The sequence below is a fragment of the Oncorhynchus clarkii genome, chromosome 32 (genome assembly GCF_045791955.1).
Source record: "Oncorhynchus clarkii lewisi isolate Uvic-CL-2024 chromosome 32, UVic_Ocla_1.0, whole genome shotgun sequence".
Taxonomy (NCBI): Eukaryota; Metazoa; Chordata; class Actinopteri; order Salmoniformes; family Salmonidae; genus Oncorhynchus; species Oncorhynchus clarkii.
In genome coordinates, this window is record NC_092178.1 from 13,832,627 (window position 1) to 13,853,692 (window position 21,066).

The 21,066-nt window shown below is 43.5% G+C and overlaps 2 protein-coding genes across 5 annotated transcripts in view; one reads left to right on the forward strand and one right to left on the reverse strand.

The window, feature by feature from the left end:
- Positions 1–17,347, reverse strand: part of LOC139392036 (3-hydroxyisobutyrate dehydrogenase, mitochondrial-like) — a 43,207-nt gene extending 25,860 nt beyond the window's left edge. The window contains exons 1-4 of the mRNA XM_071139685.1: positions 17,228–17,347; positions 10,732–10,892; positions 10,007–10,116; positions 8,963–9,084 (exon numbers count right to left, since the gene is read on the reverse strand). Coding sequence (XP_070995786.1) covers positions 8,963–9,084; positions 10,007–10,116; positions 10,732–10,892; positions 17,228–17,300 — 466 coding nt within the window. The 5' untranslated portion in view covers positions 17,301–17,347. The remainder of the gene's footprint in view (positions 1–8,962; positions 9,085–10,006; positions 10,117–10,731; positions 10,893–17,227) is intronic.
- Positions 17,348–18,381: 1,034 nt separating this feature from the next.
- The window catches only part of LOC139391581 (tax1-binding protein 1 homolog A-like), a 109,976-nt gene continuing 107,291 nt past the window's right edge, over positions 18,382–21,066 (forward strand). For 3 of the 4 annotated variants that reach the window (XM_071138944.1, XM_071138946.1, XM_071138948.1), the window contains exons 1-2: positions 18,382–18,507; positions 19,222–19,438. In XM_071138944.1, the coding sequence (XP_070995045.1) occupies positions 19,250–19,438 (189 nt within the window). In that variant the 5' untranslated portion in view covers positions 18,382–18,507; positions 19,222–19,249. Of the gene's footprint in view, positions 18,508–19,218; positions 19,439–21,066 lie in introns of all 4 variants that reach the window. The other variant, XM_071138945.1, reaches the window with a different exon arrangement.

Genomic DNA, 21,066 nt, shown 5'->3' on the forward strand with positions numbered 1-21,066 from the left:
GGAAGAGAAAGTCACAGAATAATGCTGAAAGACATGCAACAGACAATGCTTCTCTGTGTTTCTTCATTGACCAGTAAGTACCCTGACCATCATAATCCTTATCAGAGCTCCATTCCACGAGGGAGAGTGGTCAATGCAAGGAGACAGAAGAGAGATCATTCCAGAATCAATGCTCCCTGTGGCCCAAAGCAGGCCCATTGAGTCCCCCCCACCCCACACTCTCTTAAGATGAGTGACATATAGGGAGGGGTTTAGGAGAATTTGATGGACAGAGCCTTATAGTACGACTGGGACAAACACCAGCTGACAAATAGGCCTACACACCCACAGAGAAGGACACCACACAGCACACGCACAGTGTTGAGAGGGACAGTCCCCCAGCTGCTGTGGGTCTGCTTCCATCTGGACTCCAGGCTAGAACCCCACCCCCTTACTCCCCTCCTCTCACCCATACCTCCATTTCCCCCTCCCCTCATCCCTCTCTCACCCCTTAACCAGACTCCCCCTGGTCCCACTAGTGAAGGGCTTGTTATGCTAATCTAGTCAGTCCAGTGCTAGTTAAAGCATCTGCATACTAGGTTGGGTTTGCTCCTATCAGAACGCAGCTGGGCGAAGTGAACGTCTGTACCTAGCATACTCCCTCAAAAGACCTTCGCTTGAAAAAGAAGAAACAAGCGGCAATAGTACAGTTTGTCCCTCTTGAGACGCCTTAGCCAGTATACACTTATTCAAAATAGAAATCTGTAATTCATTTTGAAGTTTTTGCTATGGAGGTCTTAGTCGCTCAATTTGACATCCAAGATGTTTGGTGCAGTATTTCTCAAGGGAAAATCTGTGCATGAAAACTAGTCGTCTCTCGTTGAATGGCAACAGTTCATTGAAAAATCCCAACTGTTGACAAATCACCGACGAAGGGGGTGTAGACTTCGGCTACCGAACTTCAACTTGCCTCAGGAAAATTGTTGCGTGCACAAAGAGCCCCCAAAAAAACATGCCGAAGACCAAAACGAAGAAAAACATAATATATGCAGTATATATTTAGTTAGTTAGTCATCACTGCACTGACAGCAGGCCCAGCCAGCTACCCACGGCTGTAAAACCTCCTAGGCCCATCTCGCTCTCAATCCCTACCCTAGAACCTTGGAACCTTAACATGCCTTCTTTTGGCCAATGGTTAGCTGTGGCAATTTGCTTGTGGCTTTTGGTGACTGCAGAATGCAATAGGCTACACGGTACGGTTCCCAGTGTTTTCCACAAGTACACAGAGTAGCCAGCCAAATAGAAAGAAAGTGGGGGTCCGGGGTTGTTCGCTCACCTGGGTTCAACATTTTGTTGCAGAAGGAGGTCTATTGGTGGCCTCTGATGCATTCTAATGTCTGGACTCCATCTGAAAGACTTCACCTCCCAGACTGGGAACATGTGTTGTAGTATTGTGTAGAACAGGTATTCCCACTGGGGTACACCAAATAAAAATCTGATTCACATTGAAGAAAAATAATTACACACACAAGTTTGGGGTCACTTAAAAATGTGCTTGATATTGAAAGAAAAGCACTTTTTTGTCCATTAAAATAACATCAAATTGATCTGAAATACAGTGTAGACACAGTTAATGTTATAAATGACTATTGTAGCTGGAAAAGGCAGATTTTTTAATGGAATATCTACATAGGCCATTATCAGCAGCCATCACGCTTGTGTTCCAATGGCACGTTGTGTTAGCTAATCCAAGTTGATCATTTTAAAAGGCTAATTGATCATTAGAAAGCACAGCTGAAAACTGTTGTACTGATTAAAGAAGCAATAAAACTGGCCTTCTTTAGACTAGTTGAGTATCTGGAGCATCAGCATTTGTGGGTTCAATTACAGGCTCAAAATGGCCAGAAACAAAGACCAGTCTTCTGAGTCTCATCAGTCTATTCTTGTTCTGAGAAATGAAGGCTATTCCATGCGAGAAATTGCCAAGAAACTGAAGACCTCGTACAACGCCGTGTACTACTCCCTTCACAGAATAGAGCAAACTGGCCCTAACCAGAATAGAAAGAGGAGTGGGAGGCCCTGGTGCACAATTGAGCAAGAGGACAAGTACATTAGTGTCTAGTTTGAGAAACACACAAGTCCTCAACTGGCAGCTTCATTAAATAGTACACGCAAAACACCAGTCTCAACGTCAACAGTGACGAGGCGACTCTGGGATGCTGGTCTCCTTGGCAGATTTCCTCTGACCAGTGTCTATGTTGTTGGAAATTGCTCCCAAGGATGAACCAGACTTGGAGGTCTACAAAAAAATGGATGCCCGAATTAATCATTTATTTTTGGCCAGTCTGCCTAGACGACCAGCATCCCAGAGTCACCTCTTCACTGTTGACATTGAGACTAGTGTTTTGCGGGTACTATTGAAGACTTGTGAAGTGTCTGTTTCTCAAACTAGGTACTAGTGCCGGTACTCAGCTCCGTTGAGCTCCTGCCCAAGTCAAACACTGCTTCTTATCCCTTGAACAAATAGCCTACAGCTGTGTCTGTCCCAAGCTCACTGGCAGGGAAACTCATAGGGCCCAGAATATTTTATACAAGTTCGTGCTTCGGGGCTGGACCCAACTTAATAGTTGATACGATGTTTCAAGTGCGTTGCAAACAGGCCATGTGTAGCCATCAAGATTTAAAGGATATTTATTTTTAGCAAGATATTTTCTACCTGCAGCCTGCAATGTTTTTATTTGCTGGCTTTATGTAGTTGGTAATGGCAATAGAAGTTAATTGAAGATTTGTATCATTTTTATTTAGATTTGGATATAATTTTGATTAACCACATGACAATGATTGAGATATGAAGACTTGAAACTTTGGCAAAAATGTGCATATGAAAACCATAACTGGTACGCAGATCGATTGAAATGGTCAGATAAATTGGCATTCAACATGAGAAAGGTTGCAGACTCCTCGTGTAGCCTATTACCGGCAACTTCAGGAGAGTAATGGCAGAATCTGCGAAAGTCAGCAGGACCGAGAAGAGAATAGTTAATAATCAAACCGTAAGCTGAAAGCGTTAGACAAGCTCAGTGCTTATAGTTGATATAGACACACATAGGGTGTGTCTATATACAGAAAAATATACATTTAAACATTTTGACCAATCGATTGGTGGAAAGAACAGACGACTTTTGGTCGACCAAGATTATTTTTGTTGGATACAGCCCTAACCAGGACTCCCAGCGTTTGGCTGTGTGAAACACGCAAAATAAATTAATATGCCAGAAAACAATAAATTAGGCTTAGTCGTGGATTTCGACTTAGCCTAATTAAACGCAAATTCACGAGCTTCATGCTCTTTCCCTCTGTGTAAAGAAATTGGACTCCAACCAACCACAATGCACACAAATGGTAACGGGAGGCAGAACAAACAGCAGATAGCTTTTTCCTGTCATTGCTGGCATTGTGACTGACAGGTGTCTATCCTATCAATAGATTACTAGAAGATGCAGATCTTTCATTCTAGTAGAACCGAACACGTAGCAGCTGTAAAAGAAACGGCTGAAACTAGATCCCCTACATCCTGTTCTTGACGAGACCAATCCAGCAGATGTGTAGGAGGAGTTAAGATGGAGTGTCTCCTTGTTAAATGTCCAAAGCGGAAGTCAAGTCACAGGCTCCATTTCCATTTCCCCTGAAAACTGGAACATCGGTTGCTGGGGACTCGGCAGAGTCTAATTCTAGAGTCTAAAGGGCTCGACGACCTAGAGAATTTAAACTTTTAAATTAAAAGTAGCTTAGTTAATTTGAAGTGGAAAAAGTAGCCTGCTGAAAATGAGTATTTAACCTGCTGAAACACAGCAAACGTGTGCAGTCTGAGACAAACTGTATACAAACACATTAAGCTCCCACGGTCACACCAAACTTAACGCAGTGATGTTCCTTTAACACACACACAGTGTTGTTCTCAGTGTTGGGAAAACAATGAATGGCTTTTAAAGACTTAAAGTCGCCGTCCGTTAGCGATGTGGCGGCCCACTACCGGAATACAAGACGCAGACGCAGGCATGCTGGGTAATTACCGCTAACGACCCCGCTGCTCGTTAGCTGCTGCTCCTATTTCTGCTATCGCCTTGCCAACAGCCTGGGCTCGTGACGTCAGAGCCTGTTTTGTTGTGGGTCTAGTTTGAATGCGGACACTTAACAACACTAGACAGTGGTGAAAGTGTGTATTTTAGAGTGTGCTTGTTTGTGTGTACAGTAAGTGACTATGTGTGTGTGTGTGTGTGTGTGTGTGTGGGTGAAAGAGTATCTATGCCAGGACATAGCAGGCAGGGCTAGGCCAGACAACTGGTCAGTAAGAGCAAGACCGGCAGAGAGAGGGAAGGGAAAGAAAGAGGTTTTTTTGATTGTAGTTTAACAAGTTGATTACTCCTCGTCTCAGACCCCAGGAGAAACTGCCAAACCCCTATTGACGCACTCGAGGTGGGAACCAAACACACACACACACATTCAAAAACACACTACCTCATTCACCACAGGATTAATTTTGAATAAAAAGAATATCTAAATAAAAAAAACAATAAAACCCCAAAAGCACAGGAAGTCTCTGTCTGTGAGGATGCTTGAGTGTCTGAAGTGACTGAAAATGTTAATGATCTTTGCATGAATCTGTGTGTGTGTTTGAGTGCTTAAAATAGCATAGCTACCATATTATATATCATAAGCATTAACTCACAGAAATAAGTGTGTTAGGGGTCAATGCATGTCACTGTGTGTGTGTGTGTGTGTGTGTGTGTGTGTGTGTGTGTGTGTGTGTGTGTGTGTGTGTGTGTGTGCATTGGCGACTTCATAAGGAAGAAGATTCTGCTGGGACCACCAGTCATAAATGCCTAAAGTTTGTGTGTGTGTGTGTTACTGTCGTTAGATCTGGATCTGATATCAAGAGATCACAAGAAACAGTAGGGACCGTCTCTAACAAACACAGACATACTACATACACCTTGTACTTGATTGATGAATTAAGGTCACTAACTAGTAAATAACTCCCCTCACCTGGTTGTCTAGGACTTAATTGAAAGGAAAAACCTGCAGACACTAGGCCTTCCATGGAATGAGTTTGACACCCTGCTCCACATAAATACATATGTCTCCCTATTGGGGTAGAGTGCCACCTCCTGGACAAATGCAGCATGTCAAATCCCATCCCCCACTTTCGGTCAGAGAAGCCCTCACAACACAACACACACTGGGACGTCTGTAGTTTACCCTCCACCTCCTGACCTCTCCCTCAGTCTTCTCCTCCCCATGTTCAGCTTATCATCAATGGGCTACTTTCATCCTCAGAAAGGGGGTTAGAGGCCAGTTCTGTTAGGATCTGTGTATGAGATTTAGATAGTGGGCGGTCAAGTGCGTGTGTGTTCGTGTCTGAACTTAGAAGTGTGTTCGTGCTGTCAGGCGTCTGTGGGGCTCAGGCCAGAGTTAGCATGTAAATCATTGGCCATTCCAGAGCAGTAAACCAGGCTTTGCTAAGAGCCCAGAGAAGAAGTGAGTAAACACTGTGCTTTTTTGTGTGTGTGTGTGCTTTTTTGTGTGTGTGTGTGTGTAACAGGCTTAGTTAAGAGCCCGGAGAGGAAGGGTCTTCACAGGTCTGCACTCACTAACTGCAGCCTGTCTACACTGCAGACGCCAGCATGTAAACACAGAGGGTGTGTGTGTGTGTGTGTGTGAGAGAGGGAGGGAGTGTTTTGTGTGAGGAATGTGTGTGAGAAAAAGAGCGTTGCCAGACAAGCTTACGACCACAGTGTAGACTATTGGGGATCGTCAAAAAGTGAATCTGCAGAAATGTGAATCAGTCGTATTTGTACGCGTGTGCCCCCCGGTTGGTCTGGCCGAGGTGACAGGGAGTTTTACAGCTACTCGTCTCATCTCCCCTCTCACTCCCTGTGGGGCCAGTGTCTCTGGTCTTTATCTACATGAAAGGCACTGACAAGAGATACCCGCCATTATGGCTCCATCAACATCAAAAACCCTGACACAGTATTCTCCATTACGGCTCCATCAAAAACCCTGACACGGTATTCTCCATTACGGCTCCATCAAAAACCCTGACACGGTATTCTCCATTACGGCTCCATCAAAAACCCTGACACGGTATTCTCCATTACGGCTCCATCAAAAACCGTGACACGGTATTCTCCATTATGGCTCCATCAAAAACCCTGACACGGTATTCTCCATTACGGCTCCATCAAAAACCGTGACACGGTATTCTCCATTATGGCTCCATCAAAAACCCTGACACGGTATTCTCCATTACAGCTCCATCAAAAACCCTAACACGGTATTCTCCATTACGGCTCCATCAAAAACCCTGACACGGTATTCTCCATTACGGCTCCATCAAAAACCCTGACACGGTATTCTCCATTACGGCTCCATCAAAAACCCTGACACGGTATTCTCCATTACGGTTCCATCCATCATCATTATCACAGACAAACTGAATTGGTCCACTCACACAGACAGCATCGTGAAGAAGGCGCAGCAGCGCCTCTTCAACCTCAGGAGGCTGAAGAAATTTGGCTTGTCACCAAAAGCACTCACAAACTTCTACAGATGCACAATCGAGAGCATCCTGGCGGGCTGTATCACCGCCTGGTATGGCAACTGCACCGCCCTCAACCGTAAGGCTCTCCAGAGGGTAGTGAGGTCTGCACAACGCATCACCGGGGGCAAACTACCTGCCCTCCAGGACACCTACACCACCCGATGTCACAGGAAGGCCATAAAGATCATCAAGGACATCAACCACCCGAGCCACTGCCTGTTCACCCCGCTATCATCCAGAAGGCGAGGTCAGTACAGGTGCATCAAAGCTGGGACCGAGAGACTGAAAAACAGCTTCTATCTCAAGGCCATCAGACTGTTAAACAGCCACCACTAACACTGAGTGGCTGCTGCCAACACACTGACACTGACTCAACTCCAGCCACTTTAATAATGGGAATTGATGGGAAATTATGTAAATATATCACTAGCCACTTTAAACAATGCTACCTTATATAAATGTTACTTACCCTACATTATTCATCTCATATGCATACGTATATACTGTACTCTATATCATCGACGGTATCCTTATGTAATACATGTATCACTAGCCACTTTATACTATACTATGCCACTTTGTTTACATACTCATCTCATTTGTACATACTGTACCCGATACCATCTACTGTATCTTGCCTATGCTGCTCTGTACCATCACTCATTCATATATCCTTATGTACATATTCTTTATCCCCTTACACTGTGTACAAGACAGTAGTTTTGGAATTGTTAGTTAGATTACTTGTTATTACTGCATTGTCGGAACTAGAAGCACAAGCATTTCGCTACACTCGCATTAACATCTGCTAACCATGTGTATGTGACAAATAAAATTTGATTTGATTTGATTTGATTTGATCAACATCAAAAACCCTGACACGGTATTCTCCATTACGGCTCCATCAAAAACCCTGACACGGTATTCTCCATTACGGCTCCATCAAAAACCCTGACACGGTATTCTCCATTACGGCTCCATCAAAAACCCTGACACGGTATTCTCCATTACGGCTCCATCAAAAACCCTGACACGGTATTCTCCATTACGGTTCCATCAACATCAAAAACCCTGACACGGTATTCTCCATTACGGCTCCATCAAAAACCCTGACACGGTATTCTCCATTACGGCTCCATCAACATCAAAAACCCTGACACGGTATTCTCCATTATGGCTCCATCAAAAACCCTGACACAGTATTCTCCATTATGGCTCCATCAAAAACCCTGACACGGTATTCTCCATTATGGCTCCATCAACATCAAAAACCCTGACACGGTATTCTCCATTACGGCTCCATCAAAAACCCTGACACGGTATTCTCCATTACGGCTCCAACAACATCAAAAACCCTGACACGGTATTCTCCATTATGGCTCCATCAAAAACCCTGACACAGTATTCTCCATTATGGCTCCATCAAAAACCCTGACACGGTATTCTCCATTATGGCTCCATCAACATCAAAAACCCTGACACGGTATTCTCCATTACGGCTCCATCAAAAACCCTGACACGGTATTCTCCATTACGGCTCCATCAAAAACCCTGACACGGTATTCTCCATTATGGCTCCATCAACATCAAAAACCCTGACACGGTATTCTCCATTACGGCTCCATCAAAAACCCTGACACGGTATTCTCCATTATGGCTCAAGCCATTAAGGAGAACGCTGTCCTGTGCATCAGATTGACCACTTAAAACCTTAACCTTGCCTTTAAGACCCAGTCTACACTGACTACAGAGGGTGGTCACTGTCTGGCTAGAATGGGGGGAGGAAGTACAGCGCGGAACACACATCTGAATTCAACTACCAACCCTGTATTGTACCTGCTCAGGTAAGAGTCGTATTCATTATTGCACACCGTAGAGAAAAGTTTGGAGGAAAAAAAATGAGCGTGTCTTATTGGACAAGTTCAGGTCGTTTTTACCAGTTCCGGCCCGTTTGCCTGTTTCATTCCTAGGATATTGATTAGACAATGTTTCCATCTAGCCTTAAATATGTTGCCATTTAACAGGATCAATTTCCACCGGCTGTTGATCTGTTGCCGGTGTACCGTCAGTGGCCTATAGCCTACATACTGTTTCATTATATAGCACCAGAGTCTATAAATACAAGCACTATATCTATAGATACACATAGGAGTACATGACATGGTTAGCATTGCTGCAAAAGCTCTACAGTTGATGCGTTTGTGTCCAAGGTGAAATGAAGACCAGAGAGAGAGGTGTGTGTGTAGCATGTCTATCCAGAGACTGAACCACCAGTAGGCCAGAAACAGGAAAAGTAAAAGCTTTCTTTGGACATGGCTAGTAGACTGACAGTACGTGATCGCCATAGCAACAGAATGTTGACATCCCAAACCCGTCCCTTACCTCCTGACACGGGAGCGTCCATGAACACGGCGCCCATCTTCTCGGCGGCGAGGGCCATTTCCTTGGAGACGGAGGGGTCGATGGTGGAGGAATCGATGAGCAGCGTTCCCTTCTTCACTTTCCTGAGAAAGAAGAACAGTGTTTTGCCATCTGAGATCCTTGGGACGGCCCTACACTAAACCCTAACCTCTACCGTAACCTAACCATTTTAACATTTCGACTTCACCGGGGTAGGGACGTCTCCAGGATCCCAGATAGAACGGACCAGAAAAAAAGACGAGGAAAAACAGTCACATGACCATATCACATGATCTCAGAGCACAGACCCACAGTACCAGGCTCTGTTTCTGGGCCAGCACAGTCACACCTGACTTAACTTAGTTCGGAGACCATGATCAGTTTAATCAGGTGCAGAGGGCTAGAACAAAAGCCTGTACAATTGGTGACATTCCCCCCACGTCTTCACTGTAAGCAGCTCTGAATGAGCAGCTAGGCTCCACCGTGCCTTCCAATGAGGTTTACAACCATCCGATTCCTTCCAATGAGGTTTACAACCATCCGATTCCTTCCAATGAGGTTTACAACCATCCGATTCCTTCCAATGAGGTTTACAACCATCCGATTCCTTCCAATGAGGTTTACAACCATCCGATTCCTTCCAATGAGGTTTACAACCATCCGATTCCTTCCAATGAGGTTTACAACCATCCGATTCCTTCCAATGAGGTTTACAACCATCCGATTCCTTCCAATGAGGTTTACAACCATCCAATTCCTTCCAATGAGGTTTACAACCATCCGATTCCTTCCAATGAGGTTTACAACCATCCAATTCCTTCCAATGAGGTTTACAACCATCCGATTCCTTCCAATGAGGTTTACAACTGTCTGATTCCTTCCAATTTACAAATGGCAGTTATAGGGGGACAGGCCAGTTATAGGGGGACAGGCCAGTTATAGGGGGACAGGCCAGTTATAGGGGGACAGGCCAGTTTCTACCTCTATAGTTCTGGGGAGGACGACCAGAGAGGGGGACCTGCTTACTTGAGGATGCCGTTGGGTCCAGTGTAGACCTCTATGACGTTGGGACTGGAGGGGAGCATGGTGATGATCCGGTCTGCTTTATCTGCAACCTCCGCTGGGGAGTCCAGGATCTGGACAGGGAGGAAACGGATGGGAAAGAAGGGGTGAGAAATCAAAAGAAAACACTAACAGAAATACAATGACGTTGCATCACTATTCTCCATATTCCTGAAGTGTGCACTTACACAGTCCCGTGTCATGTATTTAAAAGTGTTGGATTGGTTTAAGCATTGGCTGAAGGGAGTTTCCACTATCGTTAAGTCAACGATTGGAAGTGTTGGGACGCAGCCTGAGAAACCCACACTAGCAGATGTACTTCTACCATCCCCTCCAGACTCAGCAGATACACAGCTAACGTGTAGGGTACACGTAGCAGTAATGTGGCCTATGCTCGTCTCCCTACTGACCTACTGCTGTGATTCAGGGGTAATGGAGAGCAATACAGCAAGTCAGAGAAAACACACAAGGCCGACAAACAGCTAACAGCTGCGGGTGGGCGTCCTATTTTTGAGTAATTTCTGGGCATTTCAACATGTAGATCTCCAGAAGGTGACCTACTGTGCATGGTCAGCATTCATTATGGTGCGTCTTGTCTACTGCTATGATCACTGCCACAATTCAGTGGTAATGTAGAGAAACACAGTAAGCAGGTTAGGTGACGTAAGTAGGTACTAGCTAGGTGTTACCTGTGCCCCCTCGTCTTGTAGCTCCTTGCAGGACTCAGGGAAGACATCGGTGGCAATGACAGGGTATCCGTGCCTCAGCAGATTCTTGGCCATGGGACTGCCCATGTTCCCCAGCCCAATGAACCCCACTGGAGTCTTTGAGGCCATCGACCTGCTACACACTGGAGAGCACACACAGGGTAGACAGTCAATACAATGGCATAGTATAGAAAATTATAGAAACAAAGTAAACTATGGTTAAGTTAATACATTCCTACTTAAAAATGGAGGATTCACCCTTTTTTTAATGTTATATCATTTTGTGCATCTCTAAATGATGTAATTTCATGTTCATCTGAGTTCTTGGTTTTCACGTTGGACAGAAACACAGCTGGTATGACAAGTTTTGCATCACATCATACAGGCTGTATGTCTGCAGCCTGAACTTAGAACACCTCAGATACACATGAAAACAGGAAATGACCCCAGCAATCGATAGAACAACGACTTAGAGATGCACAAAAACAACATAACATTCAAAATTTGTGAATGTTTCCTTTAAGTAAACTGCCTATCATAGTTCCACACCTCCGTGTTTCCCATAGATTTGACTCCATGCTGTGGCACAAGGAGGGGTCGGCAAAACCATGCTGGCTAAAACCGGCCAGCATGTGATTTTTTTGGCCCAGCAAAAGTTTAAAAAAAATGTATTTAAAAAAAAATATATATATATTAGTTAGATTAACATTTTATGTATATATAGTTAGATAAAAATTTCTGCGGATTTGAGATATATATACAGTGAGGGAAAAAAGTATTTGATCCCCTGCTGATTTTGTACGTTTGCCCACTGACAAAGAAATGATCCGTCTAACTTTAATGGTAGGTTTTTTTGAACAGTGAGAGACAGAACAAAAACATCTAGAAAAACGCATGTCAAAAATGTTATACAATGATTTGCATTTTAATGAGGGAAATAAGTATTTGACCCACTCTCAATCAGAAAGATTTCTGGCTCCCAGGTGACTTCTATACAGGTAACGAGCTGAGATTAGGAGCATACTCTTAAAGGGAGTCCTCCTAATCTCAGTTTGTTACCTGTATAAAAGACACCTGTCCACAGAAGCAATCAATCAATCAGATTCCAAACTCTCCACCATGGCAAGACCAAAGAGCTCTCCAGGTATGTTAGGGACAAGATTGTAGACCTACACAAGGCTGGAATGGGCTACAAGACCATCGACACGCAGCTTGGTGAGAAGGTGTCAACAGTTGGTGTGAATATTCGCAAATGGAAGAAACACAAAATAACTGTCAATCTTCCTCGGCCTGGGGCTCCATGCAAGATCTAACCTTGTGGAGTTGCAATGAAAACGGTGAGGAATCAGCCCAGAACTACACGGGAGGATCTTGTCAATGATCTCAAAGCAGCTGGGACCATAGTCACCAAGATAATAATTGGTAACACACTATGCCGTGAAGGACTGAAATCCTGCAGCGCCCGCAAGGTTCCCCTGCTCAAGAAAGCACATATACATGCCCGTCTGAAGTTTGCCAATGAACATCTGAATGATTCAGAGGACAACTGGGTGAAAGTGTTGTGGTCAGATGAGACCAAAATGGAGCTCTTTGGCATCAACTCATCAACTTTGGAGGAGGAGGAATGCTGCCTATGACCCCAAGAACACCATCCCCACTGTCAAACATGGAGGTGGAAACATTATGCTTTGGGGGTGTTTTTCTGCTAAGGGGACAGGACAACTTCACCGCATCAAAGGGTCGATGGACGGGGCCATGTACCGTCAAATCTTGGGTGAGAACCTTCTTCCCTCAGCCAGGGCATTGAAAATGGGTCGTGGATGGGTATTCCAGCATGACAATGACCCCAAACACACGGCCAAGGCAACAAAGGAGGGGCTCAAGAAGAAGCACATTAAGGTCCTGGAGTGGCCTAGCCAGTCTCCAGACCTTAATCCCATAGAAAATCTGTGGTGGGAGCTGAAGGTTCGAGTTGCCAAACGTCAGCCTCGAAACCTTAATGACTTGGAGAAGATCTGCAAAGAGGAGTGGGACAAAATCCCTCCTGAGATGTGTGCAAACCTGGTGGCCAACTACAAGAAACGTCTGACCTTTGATTCCCAACAAGGGTTTTGCCACCAAGTACTAAGTCATGTTTTGCAGAGGGGTCAAATACTTATTTCCCTCATTCAAAAGCAAATAAATGTATAACATTTTTTACATGCGTTTTTCTGGATTTTGTTGTTATTCTGTCTCTCACTGTTCAAATAAACCTACCATTAAAATTAGACTGAATTTCTTTGTCAGTGGGCAAACATTCAAGATCAGCAGGGGATCAAATACTCCCCCCCACTATATACTGCTCAAAAAATAAAAGGGAACACTTAAACAACACAATGTAATTCCAAGTCAATCATACTTCTGTGACAAACTGTCCACTTAGGAAGCAACACTGATTGACAATACATTTCACATGCTGTTGTGCAAATGGAATAGACAACAGGTTGAAATTATAGGCAATTAGCAAGACACCCCCAATAAAGGAGTGGTTCTGCAGGTGGGGACCACAGACCACTTCTCAGTTCCAATGCTTCCTGGCTGATGTTTTGGTCACTTTTGAATGCTGGCAGTGCATTCACTCTAGTGGTAGCATGAGACGGAGTCTACAACCCACACAAGTGGCTCAGGTAGTGCAGCTCATCCAGGATGGCACATCAATGCGAGCTGTGTCAAGAAGGTTTGCTGTGTCTGTCAGCGTAGTGTCCAGAGCATGGAGGCGCTACCAGGAGACAGGCCAGTACATCAGGAGACGTGGAGGAGGCCAACAACCCAGCAGCAGGACCGCTACCTCCGCCTTTGTGCAAGGAGGAGCAGGAGGAGCACTGTCAGAGCCCTGCAAAATGACCTCCAGCAGGCCACAAATGTGCATGTGTCTGCTCAAATGGTCAGAAACAGACTCCATGAGGGTGGTATGAGGGCCCGACGACCACAGGTGGGGGTTGTGCTTACAGCCCAGAGACAGAGTCTGGAGACGCCATGGAGAACGTTCTGCTGCCTGCAACATCCTCCAACATGACCGGTTTGGCGGTGGGTCAGTCATGGTGTGGGGTGGCATTTCTTTGGGGGGCCGAACAGCCCTCCATGTGCTCACCAGAGGTAGCCTGACTGCCATTAGGTACCGAGATGAGATCCTCAGACCCCTTGTGAGACCATATGCTGGTGCGGTTGGCCCTGGGTTCCTCCTAATGCAAGACAATGCTAGACCTCATGTGGCTGGAGTGTGTCAGCAGTTCCTGCAAGAGGAAGGCATTGATGCTATGGACTGGCCCACCCGTTCCCCAGACCTGAATCCAATTGAGCACATCTGGGACATCATGTCTCACATCATGTCTCGCACCAGACTGTCCAGGAGTTGGCGGATGCTTTAGTCCAGGTCTGGGAGGAGATCCCTCAGGAGACCATCTGCCACCTCATCAGGAGCATGCCCAGGCGTTGTAGGGAGGTCATACAGGCACGTGGAGGCCACACACACTACTGAGCCTCATTTTGACTTGTTTTAAGGGCATTACATCAAAGTTGGATCAGCCTGTAGTGTGGTTTTCCAAATCAAGACCTCCATGGGTTGATACATTTAATAATAATTTTGTGATTTTGTTGTCAGCACATTCAACTTTGTAAAGAAATAACTATTTAATAAGAATATTTCATTCATTCAGATCTAGGATGTGTTATTTTAGTGTTCCCTTTATTTTTTTGAGCAGTGTATACATCTCAATTCTGCAAAAAATGTGTTTCATTTAGGAAATCTGCTCACCAAGTATTTCCACAAATAAAAGACAGAAATTATCGTGACTCAATGTAATCAAGGTAGCCTTGTCCTTTTCAAATACAATTTCTTTTTGGGCTTAGTTGTGGTCAATTTGCAGGGTACAAATTATAATTATGTTCCAGACCCCTAATCATCCACTCTGCCAAAAATTGGTTAGCTGGCTGAAGAAATGTCATATTCAGAGACTAGAATTTTGTTATGCAATATCTGATGAGTAGCTGAAGTCAGGGTTGCCATGTCCGTGGTTTTTCGTCAAAATTAGCCTATTTTGAAAACTATGTCGTGGGTGAAAATGTATTGGTCGCGGGTTGCAGGTTTTTGGGCTACTTTGAAGTTGCACGCCATGTAATTTCTCTTAAAGCTGCAATATATGTAACTTTTTGGGCGACCGGACCAAATTCACATAGAAATGTGAGTTAAAGATCTGTCATTCTCATTGAAAGCAAGTATGAGAAGTTTCTATGAGATTTATTTCTATGCTTCCCAATCAGGTTTATTTTGCTTCTTTTACTTTCAGTTGTTTTGTACACCAGCTTCAAACAGCTGAAAATACAATATTTGTGGTTGTAAAAACTATATTTCACAGCGGTTTAGATGGTACAATGATTCTCTACATTATACTTGCTTGTTTTGTCACAAACTGAAATTAGGCAATCTATTACCATTTTAGCAACCAGGAAATGGCAGAGTGATTTCTGCATAGTGCATCTTAAGCATACATAAACATACATCACATATATTTTCACTGTGACCTGCTGCTGCTGACTTTCAAGCAGTGAGGCAGGCTGTTGCTGAGTGAGTGAGTGGTGGGGAGGGCCGGAGGGGTGTGTGTGTGTGTGTTGAAAGCACTGCAGCAGGCAGCTGAGTCCACTATTGGCTGAGTCACGTGAGTGAGAGTAGACAGAGCAGCACAAGTTGTGACAACTTATGAACAGTTAGTTGTAGGTCGGCTATTCAGATTGTCATTATGGAGAGACCCGGCGGGCTTCCGAGTGGCGCAGCGGTCTAAGGCACTACATCTCAGTGCTAGAGGCGTCACTACAGACCCTGGTTTGATTCCAGGCTGAATCACAACCCACCGTTATTGGGAGTCCCATAGGGCAGTGATATCACTGGAGTCGTTGCAAATCAAATTGTGCCACTTGTGTAGCCTACCTGGAGCTGGCAAACAGATTTAATAAATAGCCTAGAACTTCAGATTACTGTTATTATGCAATTATTAATGGTTACGTTTAGTTAATTTAATTGGAAGTTATCAAAATTCTATCACAATTGCCTATCAGTTGTTAGAACGTATTAAATTGACAGTAACAGTCAGATTAGGATATAGGTAATATTTTTTTTGTTTTACCTGGCTGTTGTTGACAAGCAGATTCAGTTCATATGTACATTACTCATGTTAAATTCAGTGATTGAAATTACGACCCCATCCTCAGTAGCCCAACGGGCAATAAGCACTTCTTACCTCGAAGTCGCTTCACTCTTCATGTTGAATATATTAGTCTGTCAATTTGAACTAAGCAAGCTACTAAATCATACAGCTTACTGTAGACTATCTGAAATGAGATGTAGGCCTATCGCGGGCTATAGGCTACCTGCTTCTATGTAGCTAAGCAAACCATTGAAAAGTTGAATTACAATCACAAAGCCAGATTTTAGTCTGTAGCCTGTGCCTATTGAAATGACAAGTCAATATCGCAAATGGGTAGCCCTGAATGCTGATTGGCTGAAAGTCATTGTATATCAGACCGTATACCACAGGTATGAGAAGAAAAAAAACTTTTTACTGTTCCAATTAAGCTGGTAACCAGTTTATAATAGAAATAAGGCACTGTGGGGGTTTGTCACCCTCTCATGACTTATTGCTTAATCATTGCAGTCAAAACTTGCTAAACCATCATCCATTGATGGAAAATGATCTGGCGAGTTTAGTAAGGACAAATTACCTTCTCTTGTTTCATATTCAAATTCATTTGTCTCACAACTCCCAATAATTATTATTTAGATTAAAACATAATTTAGGTTAACGTCGTTACACTTTATGTCAATACTGCTTAATTGGCTTGATAAAGTTATGGAATCAGGTTTACTGGATAAATGTGGCACCTCAGATGGAGGGCCATTTAGAGTTCAACATCAGTGTGAAGCGACGATATGAACTGATGTAATTGTGTCAAATGAATTGACACATACGTATGATAGTGTAGGAAGAGCTGGGAGGGAGCCTTATGGCTAAATTCAAATCATCAGGCTCGGGCTAGTATGCAGGCACTACAGCCACGAAGAACGTTGTGTTCCACTCAGCTGGTCACATGTAGAGTCAAGAAAACATGAGTCTGCAGAATTGACTAACTACTTATAGGGATTTGTGAGATAGATGAGGGCATAGCCATGCCCATTGTTTCAAGCTATCACTGGCAATCAGTTCATGGTCGTATTTCATTAACGTCAACAAGGGAGGCCATAGTATTTAGCTAACGCAAAACACAAAAACACAGCAGGTAACCAACCAACTGTTCAGAAAATATCTAAGTTATCCACAAAAACCGCCACAAACACACCACAAATTCCTAGCTAGGAAGTGTGTTTTTCGGTTGCATGTTGTGCTATTATGCACATGCACACCACGAAAAATACGGTGGGAAATTTTAAAACTGGCATATACGTTACCCAGAGCCAGATCGACATGTTGTTTATTGCACCTTTGCAACAAATTCCGAGACCCTCTGAACAACGCAGCCATGCTTCGTTCCCCTTGACCTCGGCGTTTACAGTGACAGCTGATAGACAGGAAGTAAAGGGGAGTTAGTTATCATTGAGTGCTATATGGACCACTCAGTGGGCTCAGCCGAACGCAACAGCCAATAGAAATCTTGCAAAGGTGGGACATCCTGTGTTTTCATGTCTTAAAGCTCTTTACGGTACAATACTGTTTTTTTGGGGGGGGGGGGGGGGGGGGGGGGGGGGGGGGGCATTAGTAAATTGGTCTCAGACGCTGAAATAAATCTTTCGAGTGTGGCCTTTTTATTCGATGCAATATTAGTGAATGTGCTATTACCATTAAAACTATTCAAACGCAAATCGTTTGTGGTCATTATCATCATCATCATAATTTATATTTACGGTTATGGGGAACCTTGATCGTGTTCAATCAAACATCGTTTTCAACAAAATGTTATAAAAATATATATTTCCACCAGTCAGTATTATTACCCAAACTAATGTGCATGCGCAGTAGAGTATTTTTTATTTATTGAAGTTTTTAAGATGTACTTTGTGTTTAATGGTGTAATTTTTGTTTCATTATCTTGTCCTCTGTGAGTCTTTTTGATGAATTTGTGCCCCTATCTCTATCAAATCGCATGCAGACTCCAGCGTCACTTTGTGGAAAAAAAATATTTGTATCTTTATTTAACTAGGTAAATCAGTTAAAGAACACATTCTTATTTTCAAGGAGGGCCTAGGAACAGTGGATTAACAGCCTTGTTCAGGGGAAGAACGACAGATTTTTACCTTATCGACTCAGGGATTCGATCTTGCAACTACTTCGGTTACAAGTCCAACGCTCCAACCACTAGGCTACCTGCCACCCCAGGGTGTGTGCGTGCGTGTGCGTGAGTGCCGCACTAGGCAATTTATTTCCCAGTGCAATAACAGCAACTGTGCAAATAATCGTACATTAGTCAGAGATAGCTATTTATGGTCATTCATTATAAGCATTTTAAATAGATTATTTCGAGGCATCAAATAATTGACATTTTCACGTGGTGCAACTGGAATCTTTTTCCTCAGCACCAACATCCCATCCCGGAAGTGACACCTTCATTGACAACCATAGCTCAGTGGTTGACGACGGGGCCTGAAGCTGTGTGACAACAACGGCTTTTGGACTGTCATATGTTGGCTTTCAAAACATAATTGGACCTTGTTTGGAGTCATATGTAAGACAGGTAATGAATCGATTTAAACGGAAACAATATTGTCGTATTGCTAGGGGGTTTGGCCTATCAAGACAGATAACCCTGAGATTGTTGCTAGCTACCTTGTGGTCAGATCAGTTTCGGTAGCTGAAAGGCCATTGAAGGTTAATGCGCAGCTAGATACTTAATCAATTCAGTTGTCAATGACAATGAACGTTACTTTAGGGAATCGTTATCTATGCGAACAGTATATCTAGGTAGCTAATCATCCTAAATGTGTTTTTGTCAGATACAGGCTCTTATAGCTAGCCGCTCTCCGTGCGTGTGAAAATGCCACCTGTGCTTGCTGTGTTGCGAGCTACATTAATTAGGTCGTCCTTGTTTTGGCGCACACTCGCTTCAGCTCTTTGCTGCTTTACTATAACATAGTGTGTTTTATAGTTAACGTGATCTTATGCAGTCTGACGTTTGCCATCATATCGTCATTTCAACATGCGTAGGCAGGCTTGGAATTATTCCATTTTACATTTCAGTTCACTAAAGCCCACATGTAGATCAAACAACCTAACAGTGGGACTCGATCAATTCAAATGTTATTGTAAATGGGTCAAATGTACATTTGCTAGGTTAAATTGGAGGTGTGTGTGTTAGTGAGAGGAGAAAATATGCATGCCAGGCTTGTTTTCATATCCCCTCACTATTTTCTCTCTCCATATTCTCTCGCTTCCTTATTTCTCCCAGCAGGTCAGACAAATGAAGTGACAAGCAGGATATGTCCTCGTTCCAGGTGGTGGGCTCTTCGCCCACCAGTGGCATTGGTGTCATGGAAACATCAAACTTTGCTCATGTTATCTTCCAGAATGTTAGGAAGAGCTTCCTGCCCCAGGAGGCACTGGAGTGTCGCTACACCCTCACCTCCTACATCACCCCCAACCCCAAAGACTGGGTGGGCATCTTTAAGGTAACATCACACCGTGTGTCACCCCCCAGATTTTTTGGTGGGGGGGCTTCTGAAGAGTGTCTTTCTTCGCTCTGCTGATGACTGTGTTTCTCCGCTCACACAGGAGTAATAAAGGCCTAGTTCACACGTTTTGTGGATTGAATTTTTTCTTATAATAATTGTCAAAATATTTGTTATTTATTGAAATTTATCAGGGGGTGCTGCAGCACCCCTGCTTCCCTTGTCTGTGGCCAGTTGTAATTTTAATATGATAACAAATATGCCCAACTCCGAGCTCTAACCCCAAAAAATGGCGGAAAATTTCTCTAACCTCAGATCAGTAGTAACCACCCAGTTCAATGATAGTTATCTTAAAATTAAAAGACGGCGACTAACAATTCTACACCCCAGTAACATACAGGATTTGTGTCATCTCAGACATTTTCTAATACAACAGTTGAGCTAGCTAATGAAATGTTAGCTAGTTTGCGATACTAGCTAGCTAGCTAGCTGCACTCAACTCACAGCCATTTAATCAACTGACAGTGACTACCGCATTTTGGGGGTTTGCTAACTGGCTTAAATCTAGCTAGCTAGCATTCTGGTCACTCACTGAGCAGGCAGTAGCCAACAAATCGTGGATGCATGATCAGCAAACAGTGGAAGATGAGCCAACCTGCATAGCTAGTTTGTTTTCAGACAAATATGTTAAACTCATAGGTTTTGTGGGAGGGTTATTAAACTATATAGAGCCATGACTACATGTGACTCTATTCCACATCAGGTAACTGCTGCAAGCAGTAGAATCAGATTTTAAAAACAGGTAAAAATACACCTTATGGAACAGAGGAGACTGTGACGAGACACACACAAAGGTACAGACGCACATATTATACAATATACACACGTATATTGTAATATTGTTGAATGATGGTATTATACATTTTGTATTGTGTATATATGTAGTGGTGTAATAATGTTATATGATGTACTGTTTATTATTTTGTTTTATATGTAAGTGCCCTAATGTGTTTGGACCCCAGGAAGAGCTAATGGTGATCCCTAATAAATACAAATAGCGGACTGATTGACTGATGTCGGGTTCAATTACTTGAATTCCACTTACCTCAATTTTTTTGTTTTGTTATGCTATTTCTCTTGAGATAATTCAAATAATTCACAAGAGAAATTAAGTCAATAACTATGTGGGACGTTGGGCTGAAGGGCGTTGTTGTTTTCATTAAACAAATATTCAACGTAGTTCAGTGCAGAAATGTGGCAATTAACTACAATGACCATAATCCATTGCGGATTCTCTTCCCGGCTCTGACTGAGACGGATAGCCTACACACAGACCGCATCGTGAGATCGCTCTACCCGGTTGATATTTGTAGTAGTTGGTAATAAGTAGTCTTGAAAGTATTGCCTTATCTACTTTGAAGAACTATTAAAATGATTTCATCAGAAAGCGCTGCAGCATGCTTAGGCAGGCTAGCCTAGCTAAATAGGATGACTGAAGACAGTACAGTATGGGGAGCAGAGATAACATTGTCTGACTGGCTGGATGCTACTGCCTGAGCAGACATGAGATTATGACTTTAAGGAATGAAAAATACTAAAGTAATCAAATGAAAAATAAGTAAAAAACA